The sequence below is a fragment of the Chiloscyllium plagiosum genome, chromosome 14, assembly GCF_004010195.1.
Source record: "Chiloscyllium plagiosum isolate BGI_BamShark_2017 chromosome 14, ASM401019v2, whole genome shotgun sequence".
NCBI classification, from domain to species: Eukaryota; Metazoa; Chordata; class Chondrichthyes; order Orectolobiformes; family Hemiscylliidae; genus Chiloscyllium; species Chiloscyllium plagiosum.
The window spans coordinates 40,414,199-40,433,459 of NC_057723.1; the positions used below are offsets into that span (position 1 = coordinate 40,414,199).

Genomic DNA, 19,261 nt, shown 5'->3' on the forward strand with positions numbered 1-19,261 from the left:
CACAGATGCTGTCAAACCCACTGAGTTGTCTCCAGCATTCTCTGCTTGTTTCAGATTTCCAGCATTCACAGTATTTTCTCTTTATTACTCAACCTCTCTGTCAGACTCCCTGGGCGAACTGTCAGTTTCAGGGAGTTTAATGGAAGGTTTCTCTCCAGAAGCCAGAAATAGATCTTCTCAGCACATATAGTGGAGAGAAACAGAAACAAAGAGCTTCTGATAGTACATAAGTGGAACAGAAGACAGTTCTTTGGAAATAGAAGCCCACATTCAGAAAAGTCTTGCTTCTTTACATCATCACCAACCTAATCGACAATCATTGTAACTGCAGCTACAAAAACCAAGCTGCACAAGCTGCCCATTCCACATTTCAACCCTGTCTAAGGGAGTGTTACTCTTTGTGTAGTATGGCATAATATGTTGTCATTGTTCACTGTGGGAGAAACGCATGCAGGAAAGCCCTAAAACAGTTGAAAACATTCACTTTTTTTCACAGTCCAATAAAAGTTAATAGGAAATAAAGAAACTGCATTTGTTTCTGAGAATAAACAGTTGTGTTTTTGAACAACAATAAATTTACAACATGATCGAGTGATCATGTCACCCAATTTAGAACTGTTAGAAAGTATTAATGAAATTATGTCTAGCTTGTTTCATCCGACGTTGCACTACTACTCCACATGGGGGAGGTAGGGGAAATACTAAACAAATATTTTACATCAGTGTTTACTGTTGAGAAGGATATGGAAGATATAGAATGTGGGGAGATAGATGGTGACATCTTGAAAAATGTCCATATTACAGAGGAGGAAGTGCTGGATGTCTTGAAATGCATAAAAGTGTATAAATTCCCAGGACCTGATCAGGTGTACCCTAGAATTCTGAGGGAAGCTAGGGAAGTGATTGCTGGGCCCATTGCTGAGATATTTGTATCATCAATAGTCCTGAGGTACGGGAAGACTGGAGGTTGGCTAATATGGTACCACTATCTAAGAAAGGTGGTAAGGAAAAGCTAGGGAACTACAGACCAGTGAGCCTGACGTTGGTGGTGGGCAAGTGATTGGACAGAATCCTGAGGCACAGGATTTACAAGTATTTGGAAAGGCAAGGATGGATTAGGGATAGTCAACATGGCTTTGTGCATGGGAAATTATGTTTCACAAATTTGATTGAGTTTTTTGAAGAAGTAACAAAGAGGACTGATGAGGGCAGAGCAGTGGACGTGATCTATATGGACTTTAGTAAGGTGCTCGATAAGGTTCCCCATGGGTGACTGGTTAGCAAGGTTAGATCTCATGGAATACAGGAAGAACTAGCCATTTGGATACAGAACTGGCTCGAAGATAGAAGACAGAGGGTGGTGGTGGAGGGTTGCTTTTCAGACTGGAGGCCTGTGACCAGTGGAGTGCCACAAGGGTCGTTGCTGGGTCCGCTATTTTTCATCATTTATATAAATTATTTGGATGTGAACATAAGAGGTACAGTTAGTAAGTTTACAGATGACACCAAAATTGGAGGTGTAATGGACAGTGAAGAAGGTTACCTCAGATTACAACAGGATCTTGATCAAATGGGCCAATGGGCTGAGGAGTGGCAGATGGAGTTTAATTTAGGTAAATGTGAAGTGCTGCATTTTGGAAAAGCAAATCTTGGCAGGACTTATACACTTAATGGTAAGGCCCTAGAGAGTGTTGCTGAACAAAGTGACCTTGGAGTGCAGGTTCATAGTTCCTTGAAAGTAGTGTCGCAGGTAGAAAGATTAGTGAAGAAGGTGTTTGGTATGCTTTCTTTTATTGGCATTGAGTATAGGGTTTGGGAGGTCATGTTGTGGCTGAACAGGACATTGGTTAGGCCACTTTTGGAATATTGCATGCAATTTTAGTCTCCTTCCTATCGGAAGGATGTTGTGAAACTTGAAAGCGTTCAGAAAGGATTTACAAGGATGTTGCCATGGTTGGAGGATTTGAGCTGTAGGGAGAGGTTGAATAAGCTAGGGCTGTTTTTTCTGGAGCCTCGGAGGCTGAGGGGTGACCTTATAGAGGTTTATAAAATCACGAGGGGCATGGATAGGGTAAATAGACAAGGTATTATCCCTGGAGTAGGGGAGTCCAGAACTAGAGGGCATAGGTTTAGGGTGAGAGGGGAAAGATATAAAATGTACCTAATAAATGGGCAACTTTTTCATGCAGAGGGTTGTGCGTGTGTGGAATGAGCTGCCAGAGGGTTGTGTGTGTATGGAATGAGCTGTCAGAGGAAGTGGTGGTGGTTGGTACAATTGCAGCATTTAAAAGGCATCTGGATGGATATATGAAGAGGTTGGCATGGTGGCTCATTGGTTTGCACTGCTGCCGCACAGCACCAGGCTCCCAGGTTCAATTCCAGCCTTGGGCGACTGTCTGTGTAGAGTTTGCACATTCTCCCTGTGTCTGCATGTGTTTCGTCCGGGTGCTCCGGTTTCCTCCCACAGTCCAAAGATGTGCAGGTCAGGTGAATTGGCCATGCTAAATTGTCCATAGTGCTAGGTGGCAGGTGCATTAGTCAGAGGGGGGTGGGTTGCTCTTCGGAGGGTCGGTGTGGACTTGTTGGGCCTGAAGGGCCTGTTTCCACACTGTAGGGAATCTAATCTAATCATGAATAGGAAGGGTTTAGTGGGATAGAGGCCAAGTGGTGGCAGGTGTGACTAGATTTGGTTAGGATATCTGGTTGGCATAGACTAGGGGAACTGAAGGGTCAGTTTCTATGCTGTACATCCCTATGACACTATGATTCTAAATGTATCAAGACTATTATTGACTCAATTTGTGTTGAATCACACTGCTTAATCTTATTTCCTTGTAATGAGGTCAGCACTGCTCCCAGGCTTTGCTGCATTCCCCTCGTGCAGGGCACTATAGACTGTACACATATTGAACCAAGAGGACCATATCATAACATATCTGACTTCACCAACAGAAAAGTATCTCGGATGCTGCCTGAATTGCTGTGCTCTTCCAGCACCACTGATCTAGAAACAATGCAGTTCATTCTTCCACCAGGGCAATAATGGCACAGATATTAGGCCTCTTGTATATGGCACTAAGGATGAATAATCTCTGCAGCCTCATTTTTCCAGCTGCAGCTACAATGACAGTCGATCAGGCAGGTAATGATGGTAAAGGGGTAAAACATTAATGATTGTGAGATTCCAGTTCCAATGAAGAGTCACCCATGTCCTGGGTGCCCACAGGAGCTTTTCTATTTTAGTTCTCTCCCAATACATGTACTGTGAAGGTTAATATTGGCTGGCAGTGTTTTACCTGGTCTACTGCAGGGCTTAAAATATAGCATCAAAATTTGTATGGTAATGATGAGCATTTGCACCACTGGGGTAAGCACACAATAATACAGGCATGACATCATAGACGCAGTGTCTATATCCAATGAGTTTCGCGGCAAAGAATTTTGTGAGTTAACTTGAAAGGGCTCATGGAGAAAAACCCTCCATGAAACTCCATGAAATTGATATCAGGCTAGACTTTGGTAAAATTCAGCCTGATATTTTCTCTCCAGGATTGAGTTTGTGTGATGTTCAATTCTTCCTTAAACATTATGTCATAAATTATCTTACTGAAGGAGTTGAAAAGTAGATGATGTCTGTGGCTATCATTCCTTATCACAAAGTGCAGTCAAAACTCAAAAGTTGTAAGTGTTTTAAGGTAATTAGATATTCAAGGAGTGAGAAAGAAGACCACAGTTCAAAAGGCTGTCAGTAATATCAGGTTTGCCTGGAGGAAATAAAGTGGTTTAAGAAAGAAACGACAGTGGGATTCAGATATGGAGCAAGTGCAGAAGCAGCATAACATGTGAATTTCAGTTCATGGTTCAGAAAAATTGAGCTGTTGAAAGTGAGTGTGCATTGTTTGTTGAAGTCAGCTACTTTAAGACACTTTAAGAAGTGCAGCGTACATGGCAAAAAGCAACAGGGAACAGTTATTTGCAGGATTTGGAAGAGCTATGGTAGAGCCACATCTTACAAAAATACTTTGAATAAATTATTCAATGAGGAAAACTTTTCAAATATGCATAACACCAAATGGAACCCATCAAACTGTTTTACATTTACTAATCCATGCTAAGCACTGACATGATCTTGCAACTTTCTCTGTATTAATCATTAATGGGCATATCCCAGCACACTCTAGCACCACCTAACTGCTTCTTCATGTATTCACCAAAAAACTGCAAATGTTCATATCTTTACTTTCAATGTTTTACCTGATTTAACACAGACACCAGCAGCTTGTCATATTGTTGCTGATGCTCAATGGTACAGGAAATGGGAAGAGTCAAAAAAAAACTGCAGATGCTGGAATCCAAGGTAGACACCCTTGGCCTCCTCCATTGCTGCAATGAACCACACTGCAAATTGGAGGAACAATACCTCATCTGCCACCTTGACACCCTACAGCCCAGAGGACACAACATTGAGTTCTCCAATTTCAAATAACCTCCCTTCTCATCCCCTGACTCCATTCCACCCTTCCCAGCCATCTACCGGATTTATTCCTCTGATTGACCAACCAGGTCATACCCTCTGCCTGTCTTCAATCATCCCCACTTCACCACTCTGCCTTCACCACCCCCTTTATCTGCAGCTCCCCCTACACCCACCCCCAGTCCTAAAGAATGTCGACTTCTCCACGTTCTGATGCTGCCTGGCTTACTGTGTTCTTCCAGCTTCCTGCCTGTCTGCAAAAGAAATGGGAGGCCTAGCCATGCTGATCTATATAATAATTCACTTGCTTAGCATATAGATGGACAACAATTCAACTAAGGCTGGAGATGCCTGCATTGTACTGGAAGATGATGAGGGCATAAGAGGTGAGGGAAAGGGTGACTTTGAGCAGCACATGGAAGTGTCCTTCTCGCATAAATGGCATTAACATGCAACTTGCTTTGGGTGAACTAGAGCTAATGGAGCCAGTTTCCTAAAACTGTTCTCAAAATAATTGTGTCAACACTAGTGAATTTGATTGCAAGCATAAAGGCAGGTGCTGGTAGTCCACCCTTGGTGCTTGGTAATTGTCACAGCATGCTTCCTTTCATCTTAAGCCATGTTAGCCACAAAATATTGTGTTTGAAGATCAATCCCCATCACAAATTTCAATTTAGCTTGCTATCACAATGGAATCTTTCATTCAAACGTCTTGACATTTTATTAAACTTCCCTGAAAGCTTATACAGTAAATACTTCATGCAAGATTTTCAGCTCTTTATGCAATAGTGAAATCTTGCTTCAGTTACAGCCTGGATTCCAAAGAATTCAGGTACAATTTAGCTTTTATAGATTCCCAAAAGAAAGTAAGAAAGATTTTTTAAAAAAAGAAAATTATGGAAAACAATTTTCATAATAATGTATAAAAAGGCTTATTAACGGATTAACTCCGTTCAGTATTTAAAATGCACCACAAAATAGAAAAATGACATGTTCCAAAGTCTGACCTTCTCAAGGTAACATAGTTTTGGGGCCCCGGTAGTAACTTCCCACACTTAGCAAAGCTAACATAATGTGGTATTATTTCCCAAATTCTTATTTGTAAACTTAATACTATATACAATGCTTAAATAGCTCTTAAAGAGGTTCCAATGATAGATACTTGCATTCCATCCAGTTCCTTGATTTTATCCATATCAAACACAATTATTTCTAGTGTTATCAATTGTTTCCAACTACATTAATATTGCAGCAAAATAAGTGCTAGGAATGGGATTCTTGGTCTTTGTTGCTAATGAGTTATTGTTGTATTTCTTTGAAAACCCATGAAGGAATTATATAACCTCTGTCAGAATGTTGATAAACCCCATTAGAAAATGGCAGGGAATTTCTCCTTTAGTTCTCTGTTTTTGTCACAGTTTATCAGTCAGACTTCCAGGGAGCAATTGGTGTCCTGGCAATGATTCATTATTCAATCAAGATTACAAAAAATAGGTTATCTGGTTACTGTCACACTAGTGTTTGGGGAAGATGTCCAAAGATGTGCAGGTTAGATGATTGGCCACGCTAAATTGCCGATAGCATCCAGGGATGTGCAGGCTAGGTGGGTAAGCCATGGCAAATGTTGGGTTACAGATATAATGTAAGGAGGGCTTGGGTCTGGATAGGATGCTCTTTTGAGAGTTGGTGTGGACTCAATGGGCCGAGTGCCCTGCTTCCACACTGTAAGGATTCTATGATACTATGCATACATAATTAATAGAAATGTTTGTGGTTATGAAAGTGCAAATTTTTCATTCTTCTTACTAGAAAGAGTCTTTGATGAAGTACTGATGTCGAGGAGCAGGTGTTGGACTGGGGTGGACAAAGTTAAAAATCACACAACACCAGGTTGTGGTCCAGCAGGTTTATCTGAAAGCACTAGCTTTCAGAGTGCTTCTCCTCCACCGGGTAGGTAGTGGGGCAGCACCATGATCCTATCCCATGAGCTACCTGATGAAGGAGCAGCGCTCTGAAGGCTTGTACTTCCAGATAAACTAGTTGGACTATAACCTGGTGTTGTGTGATTTTTAACTTTGAAGAAGCAACAATCCCTTGGTTAATTTACTTAGGTTCACATTAAGAGGTAGTGTACTGCCTTTACGTGAATAGCAAGTTCAGATAAGAAGTGAAATATCAACTTCTGAGGTTGTAAGAGGTAAAGTGGCTATACTCCTAATGAACCACAGGCTGCTGTCCATTAGAGAGAACTGACTGGTGGTGGTTTACCCTGTGGGTTGCAATGCCTCAGGCAAGAGGTAAGGTTGAGAAGGCAGGACCTCAGCTGATACAGGAATTGAACCCATGCTGCTGACATCATCCTGCATTGCAAAAACAGCTGCCCAGGCAACTGAGCTAACCAACCCCCAACTGAGGTTGCATGAGGCAGTTGCAGAGAGGGAAAAGTGTCACTTGACTTCAGATAGGCTCAGAGCAAGGGAGCGCAATAGTTCTGAGCAAAGAGCCCATAACAGTGCCTTGCTGCAGCATTACAGTCAGAGTTGCAAATGCAGCCAGACGTTGCAGCATTGAAGTGCAGAAACATCCTTTAAGTGGATTGGAGATATGGAATGAAGGTTCTTAGAGGCAGGCACATACTGGATGCCAATGTCTGTGGATGTGAGGTGTGTGTTTCCATAGCCCATGGAACGTGCCCTGAGAATGTTACTACTCAGTGTTCAACATGGAAGTTGTTTGGAACAAATGGTGTGTTGAAGTCACCAGGTAACCACTCTATTTTTCATGTCAGGTCTTCCCAATTTTTCGCTTGTTTGGAGGGTTTGTTAAGATAGGAAGCTGAATATTAACAAGGTGAGTTGAGCCATTAACAAGATGTTTAACAAGCAATAATCACTCTTAATTGGCAACATGCTGCTGCCGAGCAGAAACCTGCTACACTACTTGTGAAAAGCATAAAAGGTGAATGAGATGCTCCTGTCATCAAGACAGCCTCACTAGCATTCCCTCTAATTTCTTTTACTTCTGTGCAGACCTTCATGTCTGTGCACGACTATGATTTCTAGAACCTGAAGCTGTGCACCATGTTTGCCGTCACAGTGAGATTTGAACCTGTACAGTCAGAAAATTAACCTGAGATTCTGAATGACTAGACTAGTAACATCACCAATATGCCACTGTAAGTCCCCACCCTGAAATATGTAGGAATATCTGATCGAGAGTTAACAATAGCATCCATGAGGCTTTCAACAGCAGATAGACTAAGGCAATGTGCAGATTCCAGCTTTGTTATGGAGATAGAAACAGGCAGTCACAATGATAGTACAGATATGTTGCTGAAAGCTATCATAGAATCCATTATGATAACAAGGTTGTGAACAGTGTGAAGCTGCTGACTCAGGTGCCAGGAAGGGGGATGGAGTTGGTACTAGGGAGTGAAGTTTGCAACAGGAACCAAAGGCAATGGTTTTGATCTTCCAAATATTTACTTGGAGGAAATTTCTGCTCACCTGATATTCTAAGTTGGACAATCAGTCTGATAATTTACAAAGGATGGATGCTTCTAGGGAGGTGGAGCTGTGTGTGGTCAGTGAATGTGTAAGAACTGATAGTGGGCTTTCAGATGATATTGCTGAGAGGTAACAAATAGAAGGGGACTGACTTGCCTTGTTCCTTGTGGGGCACAAATATAACTTTGCTTGAGCAGGAAGAAAATCCATTGCAAGTGGCTGTCTGGCTATGACTGGTTAGATGAGAATGAAACCTCAGCTAGTTGGGCAATGTCAAAGAGACATTAGGGGAAGATGGTGGAGTAAGTCATAACAAAGGCTTGATTAACATAGCCATTATTATATTAATGTGCACAATACCTTTAACAAATCTTTGGGAAAATCCTTTCCATCATTAAGGCCATCCAGATTGGAAATAAATTGCTGGCATGACATCTTCTTTCCAATATTCTGGAATACACAGATAAAATAAAATATATTTTAATTTGAGAGCACTAGAGAAAACATTATTTGAAAAATGCAGGGTGAATTTAATACATGTAAGACAATGTGAACAATGAAAGTATTACTTTTACTTTGACACAAAAGCAATTACAATGAAATGAAAGCCTTTCTGATCATAAATCTCTGTAGGTAAATGCATCAAGGAGACTTAACTGAGATCAGAGGAATTAAGTATAGTTGCAAAAATATAATGAAGAAAAAGACAAACTAGATGGGATAAAGCTACTAAGTAGTAAATGGGCTAAGATTGAAATGTCCACGGATGAATGCCGAAAGCATGAGAAATAAAATTGGACATCAATAGAGCTAACTATTAAAGGGAGGCACAATGACATGGCTTTGGCAGAAATTGCCTCCAGTTAGGGTTGTTCTGGTAACTAAACAGTCCTGCCTTAAACTTTGAAAAGAAATGAAGAAATCAAAGACAATGGATCAGTGGCATGACTAATGACAAGATTATACCGTGTGGGCGGCACGGTGGCACAGTGGTTAGCACTGCTGCCTCACAGCGCCAGAGCTTAAACTTTGAAAAGAAATGAAGAAATCAAAGACAATGGATCAGTGGCATGACTAATGACAAGATTATACTATTGACAATAAAAGGTTTCTACTGAAGGTAACATTTACCATAATTCTCTCCAGACTGAATTGGACAATAAAATGTAAAATGTAACTATGCCAGTCTTGAGAAATAAGAAAAGGCTCATAAAAACTCTAAGCAAGTGGACAGAAAGACAGGCAGTGCAATAGAATCAGAAGGCATGCTAGGGAGTTAGAATGCCTGTTATCTTCCCAATCCCATCCAATTCAATGAGGGATGGGATACATCTTGGATGCCCTTCCAGCTCAGAATTTCCAGCCAATTTCAAAGCCACATAAGGGCATCTTCCTGTCACATCTGGTATTCTAATTGTGATATGTTGCTTCTCTGGCAAATGGTGAAATCTCCCCAGCCCATAGACACTGGTGAACTCCTGACAAGTTGGCACTTCAGATTGGGCACTCTTTGGCCAATGGAGGAGTCCCCATGGCAAAAAGGACAACAGCAGTAGAACACCCCAGCAGTACCTTCTCCAACAAGTCCACCCCCTCACTAAGATCTATCTTCTTGACTCTGGTAATCCCGACCATATAGACCTGGTTTCTAGGGTCTACAGATTATACTGGTACAGTTGGACTGAAACGTTGTTAGCTCTCCAAATGAAATTTGGTAAATCAGCAAGTCTAGATAACTTCAAATACATAGTCAGATTAGTAAAGAAATACCAGCAATGGTAATTATAATATTCTCTCAGCACAGGACAGCAATACATTTCTCGCTCACTATATGGTGTGAGGCTAAGGCAGAAGCTAAACTGCTGCCAATTAGGAAAAAATGTGAGGCAGAATTCTGTCAAGGACTATAAGCAATGGATGCTTTAGGATATTAAGATAATTATGAGCAGACAATTCAATTTTAAAGGCACCATCATACTTGAATAAATTAATTAAATATTTTATAGAAATTACCAGAATATGTATTAAAATACTGCAGTGGTCACAAAAAAAAGTGTTTTTCTTAAAAAATGATAAAATGCTACCTAAACAATATGTTTTAAAAATGATGTTATAAAGGTGCAATGGTAACAGTGCATGGCAACCAGCTTAAGTGGAAAGGCATAGGAATAAATGGCAGTTTCTCAGAATTACAGGAATTGGTATTAGAAACAAAAGCAGAAATTTCAGAAGAAACTTAGCTGTTCTGGCAAGATCTATAGAGAGAGAAACAGACACCATTTTCAGGTCCAATGACCCTTCTTCAGAATTCAAGCTATCATGCAGCTGGACCTGATGAATTCTTTCCAGTGATTTTTATTTTTGTTTCTGATTTACAGCATCTGCTGTTCTTTGTTTTGTTTTAAATATTGGTATTTTGCAGGCATTTGTTTTGGGACTTCTGTATTCCCCATATAATTATGTGAATTTAATGTAGAGGTAGATAGATTTTGTTTTTACTTCATTCACTGGATATAGATGTCTCTGGCTGGGCTAGCATTTATTACTCATCCCTAATAGCCCAGAGGACAGTTGACAGTCAATTACATTGCTGTGGGTCTGCAGTCACACGTAGGCCAGGCCAGATAGGGATGCCTAAAGAACATTAGTGAACCAGATGGGTTTTTCCTGACAATTCACAATGGTTCCACAGTCATAATTAGACATTTATTTCCATGTTCTTATAACATTTAAAAAGCATCTGGATGGTATACGAATAGGAAGGGTTTAGAGGGTATGGCAAATATGAAGATGCTGGAAACCAGAGTCTAGATTAGAGTGGTGCTGGAAAAGCACAGCAGGTCAGGCAGCATACAAGGAGCAGCAAAAGCCCTTCAGCCCGAAACGTCGATTTTCCTGCTCCTCGGATGCTGCCTGACCTGTTTCCAGCACCACTCTAATCTAAACTTTAGAGGGTATGGGCTAAATGTTGGCAAATGAGACTAGACTAATTTAGGACATCTGGTTGCCATGTTTCTGTGCTGTACATCTCTATGACTCTTAAAATTACATTATTGAGGGTGGCAAATTGAGAAACCATTTGGATACTAGAGAGTAGAGTACACAGAGTGCCAGTTACCTGAGATATATATGTATGAAATCACTTGAATAGTGCAATAGAGAAAATCAGCCAAATGGGTTTCAGAGAGTTAGTTGAAAGAAGTAAACAGAGATGTTGAAATACAGGACTGTCAACAAACAAGGTCCATTATGAGCTTTCAGATGGTGTTAAAAAATCATATGGCACTATTTAACAAAGCGCATTGATTTCTTCAAGTACTTAGCTAACAGTTAACCCTTTATCAATGCCCAAACCACATTAAATTGCTATTTAATTCCATTGCTATTTGTGAGATCTTGTGTTCAGATTGGTTTGCAACGGCAATCATATTTTACGAATTCAATTGGCTGTAAAACACTTTAGGTAATGAAACAAACTATATAATTTCAAGATTTTTTGTTTTTTATTTCAATGTATGTCTTTTTTATTATTAATAGTTGGTATATTCTAATGAAGTAAATCAGATGAGATTGTGTGCATATTTGAACTGGCTCAGTTCTCTTATTTGGAATTAAACTATTTTGAAAATATATTTGAATTGTCTACTCCAAAATGCATACCAATCAACTAATCTGAGCAACTTCAGCATCAGTATTGGTCTGAAATAGCTATTGTGATTCTCAGATACAAGCCTTGGTGAAACAATATGAAAGATTAATTGGCTGTCTATATCATACTCCAGGGTTTTTGCTAATCTCCTGCTGGTGTCATACATAACTGGAGATGGAAGGATCTCATAAAAATCCAGCAACATTATCTTTTTCTGAAAATTTTTTATTTTAGAAAAAAATATAATTCCGTTTCATCAAAAGAGTATTGAAGTGAACTTTGGTCAGACTTCTGCTTTTTAATGATTTTTACTGACCATGCTTATTCAAACATTGAAATAATGTTTAGAATATAATTTAATACCACAGACATATTTACTGAAAACCATACAAAACAGACATGTATCTTCAGCATTGATATTACGTAGTTGAAACTAGAAAAAAGGTTATTTCTATTATTTGAGATTTCAGACAGGGTGAGTGTTATAAATCCTACTCAGAAGTAAGGGAGCACCAAGAAGGACCAGAGGGAGGAAAATTGAATGAAAATGATTATATAATTGGAATGAAAAACAGAACATTAAGAGCAACAATTTTGAATAGATAGAAAATTGGTAAGACCATGACATTAGTGTGGAGTTTCCCACCTGACATTTGTGTGTAATGCTGACAAAACAGTCATTTCATTCAAGCATACTATGGGGAAATTATACTCAAATAGTTTTGGATACAGTGTACAAGAAAAATTAGTTAAAAAGAACAACTTTTTAATTTCGATTCTATTTAAGAATCAACTTAGCCTTGCAGTATGCACAGTACCTACTTTTAAAATAAATTGGAATGAAATACCTGTGGAACAATCTCATGATATGACATGAAAAATGACAATTGGAATTGGTTGTGTTTGAGGTTCTGTATCTTCCTCTGATTCCTATTCACTTCCCATACTCACTTCTTCATGCAGTCATTGTGTCTGAAATGGACTGAGTCTTAACAGCGCCCTCCACCCACCCCAAAAAGTATCAGTGAGTTGGGTGAGTTCTAAAAGGTTAAATTCTCAAAATTGACCATTGCCCATCTCCAATCCTCTTCCAAACTTAACAGAGGTGGAACAAGGGGTGGGCTGCCAACACATTCTGAGGAGACAGACTGAACAATTAAATAAAAACCAAAAGAACTGAGGATGATGTAAATCAGAGACAAAAACAAAAATTGCTGGATAAGCTCAGCAGGTCTGGCAGTATCTGTGGAGTGACCCTTCCTCAGAATTCTTGCAGGCCATGTGACCAAAACACAGAATCTTCATCTGTGGAGGTTGGGATCAGACATACCTCCACAACAAACAGTGGATTCTTTAACTGCACACGTAGCCTTTTCCAGATTTGTGCAATGTCCAACTGGAAGCCAAGGCAGATAATCAGACTGGCATCTAGATGGGGAACCCATTGAAATAAAACTGCACTAAAAGTCCACAGTGTGTGGAGAAACTCTCAACTTTCCAGTTTCCAGATTGTTGACATACAATCTACCATCCACCCTCGCATCTAGGTGATATGTAATTTTAGAGGAGAAAGTGAGGACTTCCTGAAGAAGGGCTTATGCCCGAAACGTCAATTCTCCTGTTCCTTGGATGCTGCCTGACCTGCTGCGCTTTTCCAGCAACACATTTTCAGATATGTAATTTTAGCCAACAAGGGCAGCTCATTTGAGAGTTTCACTTCTGGGAAATGTTTCACGTTTACTTGAAACTTCTCAAGACAATATTAGTTACAATATCATTTCAGCAATAATGGGAGGATAGAAATTTTATTTGTCTTGCTGTAGAAAGAAATGTTAATGGCCTTGCACCTAGCCCTTGATAATCAGCTCTAATTTATCTGAAGTTAGGTATGACAACAACAACATGCCTTTAAGTGTAAGAAAACATCTCAATACATTTCACAGAGGTGCAACTAAGATAAAAGAAGAGGGAGTAAGGGCAGAATTTAACTGCTCCAGTGTGGATCCTTATAGCAATCCTAATAGCGAATCTAACCTTTTACCAACTCACCCAACTCACTGATATTTACGGGGGTTAAGATTCAGTCCAATTCAGACACGAAGGCTGCATGGGAAAGTGAGTATGGGAAGTGAATAGGAATCAGAGGAAGAACCTCAAAGACAACCAATTCTAATTGTAATTTTTCATCATATCATCAGGGGGTGGAGAGAGGGAGTGGACAATAAATGTCGGGCTAGCTCTTAATAAATACAATGTTTTTCAGCAAGGAGACAGAATAGGTAAGGAGTACAGTATACAGTACATTAGTAGATGCACCAAGAGGTTTGGATGTAAGTGGTACAGAACTTGCAATTTCATACTTCTATTACTCTACAAATGGGCATGAGGGCAGAAGTGTGGATGAATTAGCCAGAAAGCCTCCTTACTTGCCATGCATTCTGAAAAGGGAGTTGTATATCCATAAAGATGATACTCATTCTCCATTCCTATCTGCAGTAAAAATAAAAGACCAAACAATGTGCTAATATTGGCAGAGAAGTGCCCGACATAAATATTCAGAGCTCCAGGGGAGGAAGAAGAATTGGCCATGGAACATGGAGGCTCTACTATTTTGGTCACAAAGCAGGATGGCAGACAAGAATAGGGAAAATAAACCTTGAGCATGGTATCAACAAGAAAATACAAAGGAACATGAATCGGAGAGAGATGGTTATTATGAATGTCATCCTACTTCTTTCTATTCTCTAATGCATGGGACATCCAGTGAAGAGTATAGCTCTTCTCCATGTGGCTGGCAAATTCTCCCTTGTCTTCTATGTGAGATTCTGCAGAGCACAGCAGATGCCTCTACCCTTCAGGGGGAAATTGGAGAGCTCAACCACAGCAGACAAGGCAGTAGAATCTTATTTTCAGCAATCTGATCATCTGCTCTACTGTTGTTCTTTGAACCATGGGGAAGCAATGGGATTTACAGGATTCTGTCTGTTGTAATCAGCTAGATGTTGTCACCCAAGATCCATTTCTGCATGTATATGAGGGCTTTGAATAACCTTGGAAATTAGGAGCTGTGAAAATTATGAGCGGGGAACTGGCTACACTGTTTCCAGAGCTCACAAAAATACTTAACAGAGCTAAGTTTCTTCCTGTGACTAAGGCTGCAGGCTGAGCCCAAGAGCTCTGATCATATCTGATCACAATTAACTCCTGCAACTTTTGTCAGCAAAACCCACTTATTTTGTGTCTAGTTCTCTGGCTCAATACTGATATGCACAAAATCTCTGGTCCTTTGAAATAGTGCAGTATACACCTGTCCAAGAAATGACCCCTGTAGAACCCTGGAAGAAGCCTGCTGGTGTAGAAATCCAATTCCAGAGTGGCTTTTAAAGCCAATGGCTTAGGATTTCCTCCCAATCAAAAGAGGTATAGCTCATCCTGAAGGTGAGGACACAGGTTCTCCTAACAACCACAACCTTGTATGGCATTACTTCGCTGTCATCTTCAGGTACCTGCGATAGATTCTTGGTTGTGTCATTGCTCATTATCACACATGCCTCCATCCTAACCAACCTCACCATTCTGGGTCACATCTTGCTGGCTTTCTGGACATTGTTATACATCACCCAATGCCATTTTTCCCTTATGCTGGCTGATCTTCTCTCACCTAAGCCTCTAGGATCACCGAGTGAGTAAGACCAATTTTCACTTCAGAAAAGATAAAGCTGAAGCTAGGCAATGGTGTTTCTTCTACTGTTCAACCAGTCCTCAACTGAGCTTTGTAACTATGGAAAAGTGATGATCTGGTCTTGATCTCAGTCACTTCATGTTCCTTTGATCACTGTTGATCTTACCTTCATCACCCTCAATCATCTGTGATCTTTCCTGTATCATTTCAACTTCCTCTTGAACATCCTTGACTTTCCCTTGGTGAGCTTTGATGCTTCATTAATCATCTTTGCCCATCTTTTAGTCACCTTTGACTCTTCCTCAATTACTTGTGAACTTCCCTCAATCAAAATTGAACCTTCACTGGTCACCCTAATCCGTCCCTTGGCCACCCTCAACCTCCCATCAATACTCCTGACTCTCCCTCAATTGTCTTTAGCCTTCTTTGAGTCAGCCTTGACCTGTCCAAGTGTTGATGAATAGGAAGGCTTGTATTTCCAAGACCTCTAACAAAATTGCAAAGGTAGCATCTCACTGCAAGAACATGCATTTAATTCATTGCATGCAAATCCATCAGTTATCTTCCTGCTGGGTGCCATGAACTCTGCTATTCCACTTCCAAACTATCACCAAGCGTATTCACCACATACACACAAAAGTTGAAAAGTTGAAACTTTGCTTCATGCTCTGTTCAGTGGCCCCTGCTTCTCCATTCCCTTAGCTGGAAATGAATGTTGTTTAATAAGGAATGGCTCAAAATTTGTTCAACAAAGTGATATTCAGGACAGATCTAGAAGACGGATAGGAAGGTGCTACAAAGGTTTAGGGAGGATATAGTTATTGTTGGGACAAAATTATTTCACATATAGTCACCATTGGCAGGCTAAACAATGTAGTTGGTGGTGAGTTGGGAGACAGAAAGGACAGTAATATGAGGGCAAGATGTTGGGAAGTTACACCTTGGTTTGTTCAAAGACACTTCTCTTCCATGGCATTTCATCACAGAGACATCACCTTTATCATCCTGCAACTTCAGCAATGGCCGCTGCTGCCAGTGCTGCTGTAGAAGTTGCTGAGCTGTCATCCCTCTGATTGCCTCCCAGCACTGGTAACCCAATGTGGCTGCCCTTAATTGACTACCACTAGTGACTACCACTAGTCCCACAGCCCATCAAAACAGAATTGGCTCCTGCTTCAGTCCTGTTGGTGGGATTTCTTTATTCCTTGAGAAATTCAGCTCACAGTATGTCATGCATAAAGGGCAGCATATAAACCTTAGCCATTTCTTAATTGTTTTACTTTCCTTATCCAATTCATCTCTCAGGGTACCTGTGCTAACTGTTGTGCATTATTCATTTCTCCCCAGCATCATTACTGATGCCAACAGAAATTTCTCTTTCTTCTGTGCAGAAAAGAATAGGATATTATCAAGTCATCCTGTCTGAGAAATGTTCTTTGCCCACCTTCGGAATTTGTACACATGTAAGCAGTGAACATAAGCCACTTTCATTAACTATTAATACTGAAGAGGTGTATCCTCCCAAAGGAATCTATGTGGAACACCAATGGCACCATTATAATATGTGAATGCTTGACTAACCAGATATCAACTGCTTTCTGAGAAATGCTTCAAGCAAAGTATGTCATGCATTAAATGGTACAGCACGAAATAAAGTACGAACTGCAATACGAGGAAGGCATTCTGGGATGTCTATATTCAATACATGCTAATTGATCACATCAAAACGAAGATACCAAACATTTCTTCAAATCTTAGCAGAGGACATACAGTCATAGAGTTATACAGGACAGAAACAGGCCCTTTGGTCCAACTCTTCCACTCTGACCAGCCATCCCAATCTGACCGAGTCCCATTTGCAACATTTGGCCCATATCCTTCTAAACCCTTTCCATTCAGATGCCTGTTAAATATTGGAACTGTACCAGTCTCCATCACTTCCGCTACCAGCACATTCCAATTACCCCTCAGGTCATTTTCAAATCTTTCCCCTCTCACATTAAACCAGTGCCATCTAGTTTGGACTCACCCACCCTGGGAAAAATCATGCCCCTCATGATTTTATACATTTCTATAAGGTCACCCTTCAGGCTCCGACACTCCAGAGGAAAAAATGCCCCAGCCTATTCAGAAACTCGCTCTAGCTCAACCCTCCAGTTCCAGCAATATTCTTGTAAATCTTTTCTGCACCAATGTCCAGTATAGTTGCAACATGACATTCCAACCCCTCAACTCAATGTTCTGACCAATGAAGGCAAGTATGCCAAATGAAATCTTTATCATCTGTCTACCTGCAGCTCCACTTTCACGGAAATATGCACTTGTACCTCTAGGTCTCTTTGTTCGGCAATATTCCTCAGGGCCCTACCATTAACTATATAAGCCCTGCCCTGGTTTGCCTTACAAAAATGCAAGACCTTACATTTATCTAAATTAAACTTCATCTGTCACTCCTTGGCCCATTGGCCCATCTGATCAAGGTCCTGGTGTACTCTTAGAAAACCTTCTTCACTGTCCACTACACCCCCTCTTTAGGTGTCATCTGCCAACTTACTAACTGCATGGTGGCTCAGTGGTTAGCACTGTTTTCTCACAGCACAGGGACCCAGGTTTGATTTCAGCTTCGGGCCAACTGTCTGTATGGAGTTTGCACCTTTGCCTTGTGTCTGCATGGATTTCCTCCAGGTACTCTGGTTTCCTTCCACCATCCAAAAATGTGCAAGCTCGGTGGATTAGCCATGAGAAATGCAGGGTTACAGGGATGGGGTAGTCTACTTGGGATACTCTTTGGACTGTTGGTGTGGACTCGATGGGCTGAATGCCCTGCTTTCATACCGTAGGGATTCTATAATTCTATTGATATTGGTCCCCTTCCTATTCAGGTGGAACCTATCCCTCTTAATCAGGCTATTTCTACCCCTGAAGAGAATCCCTATGGCCCAAAAATGTGACTCCTTGCTCCACTCACCAGCTCTTCAGCCACACATTCATCTGCTCTGTCTTCCTGTTTGTACTCTCAGTAGTACTACCCTCAAGGTCCTACTTTTTAACCTACTGCAGAGTTTCCTGTATTCTCGATGCAGAATCTCATCCTTTTCCATATCCATGTCATTGGTACCAGGGCTGATGACCATACAGTATTGTCTTATCACCGTATACATTTTAAATGTAGATGCAGAATTGTGCTGTTTGATGCAAGGAGCTTTTCAGCTGTAATGCAGCATAGAGATACATTAACCAGTGGTCCTAATGGTCAGCATATGCCCAAAACTTGTTTGGCCTCATGGAGAGAAGGCATGGAGAGGGTAAGCCCATTGTGCAATCTTATCAGGCAAGTGATGGAGTAGACCAGCGTTCAGGGTTGCATCTCTCTTTAACTGTGTATACCTAAAGCCTTGGAGAAGTCTGTTCAGAAGCTGAGATATATTTTATATATTCAAAATACTGTCACTCAGTGTTGCCCTTTCATTGAAGGTTATTCCATTTAATTTGATTTGCACACATTATGCTCTCAACAGCTGTCCAAATCTGCATCTGAAACTGCAGTACACCTGCTAATTATGGAAATTGAGTGTAAGCAACATAATTCCATTTAAGTCTATCTAAAAACGACCAATAACCATTCCTCTACAATTCTATGTAAAAGCATAAAATCAGAATTAATAAGTAGTGCATTTGAACTGTTCCATTCTACCAGTGAATTGTCAGCACCAGGCCAGAGGTTCTTGTGCAGAATGAATGAGTTCAATATCAAAAGATCCTGAGGTCAAGATATCACATTTTGATAGATGATTTTCCATTACAGTATCCCTTCACTAAAGTACCATTATTCTAAATCTATCCTGATTAGCTCATTCATTCTTTCAGTTTTGTTATTTTCTCTGAAACAATGACATTTGTGATATAATACATAGAACAATTGCAAAACATCTTTGATGATTATAACGAGG

General features: G+C 40.4%; 1 protein-coding gene across 2 annotated transcripts in view; it reads right to left on the minus strand.

The window, feature by feature from the left end:
* Window positions 1-19,261, minus strand: part of psd2 (pleckstrin and Sec7 domain containing 2) — a 191,303-nt gene that overhangs the window by 43,438 nt on the left and 128,604 nt on the right. The window contains exon 8 of one of the 2 annotated variants that reach the window (XM_043703661.1): window positions 8,341-8,430. In XM_043703661.1, coding sequence (XP_043559596.1) covers window positions 8,341-8,430 — 90 coding nt within the window. Of the gene's footprint in view, window positions 1-8,340; window positions 8,432-19,261 lie in introns of both variants that reach the window. The other variant, XM_043703660.1, reaches the window with a different exon arrangement.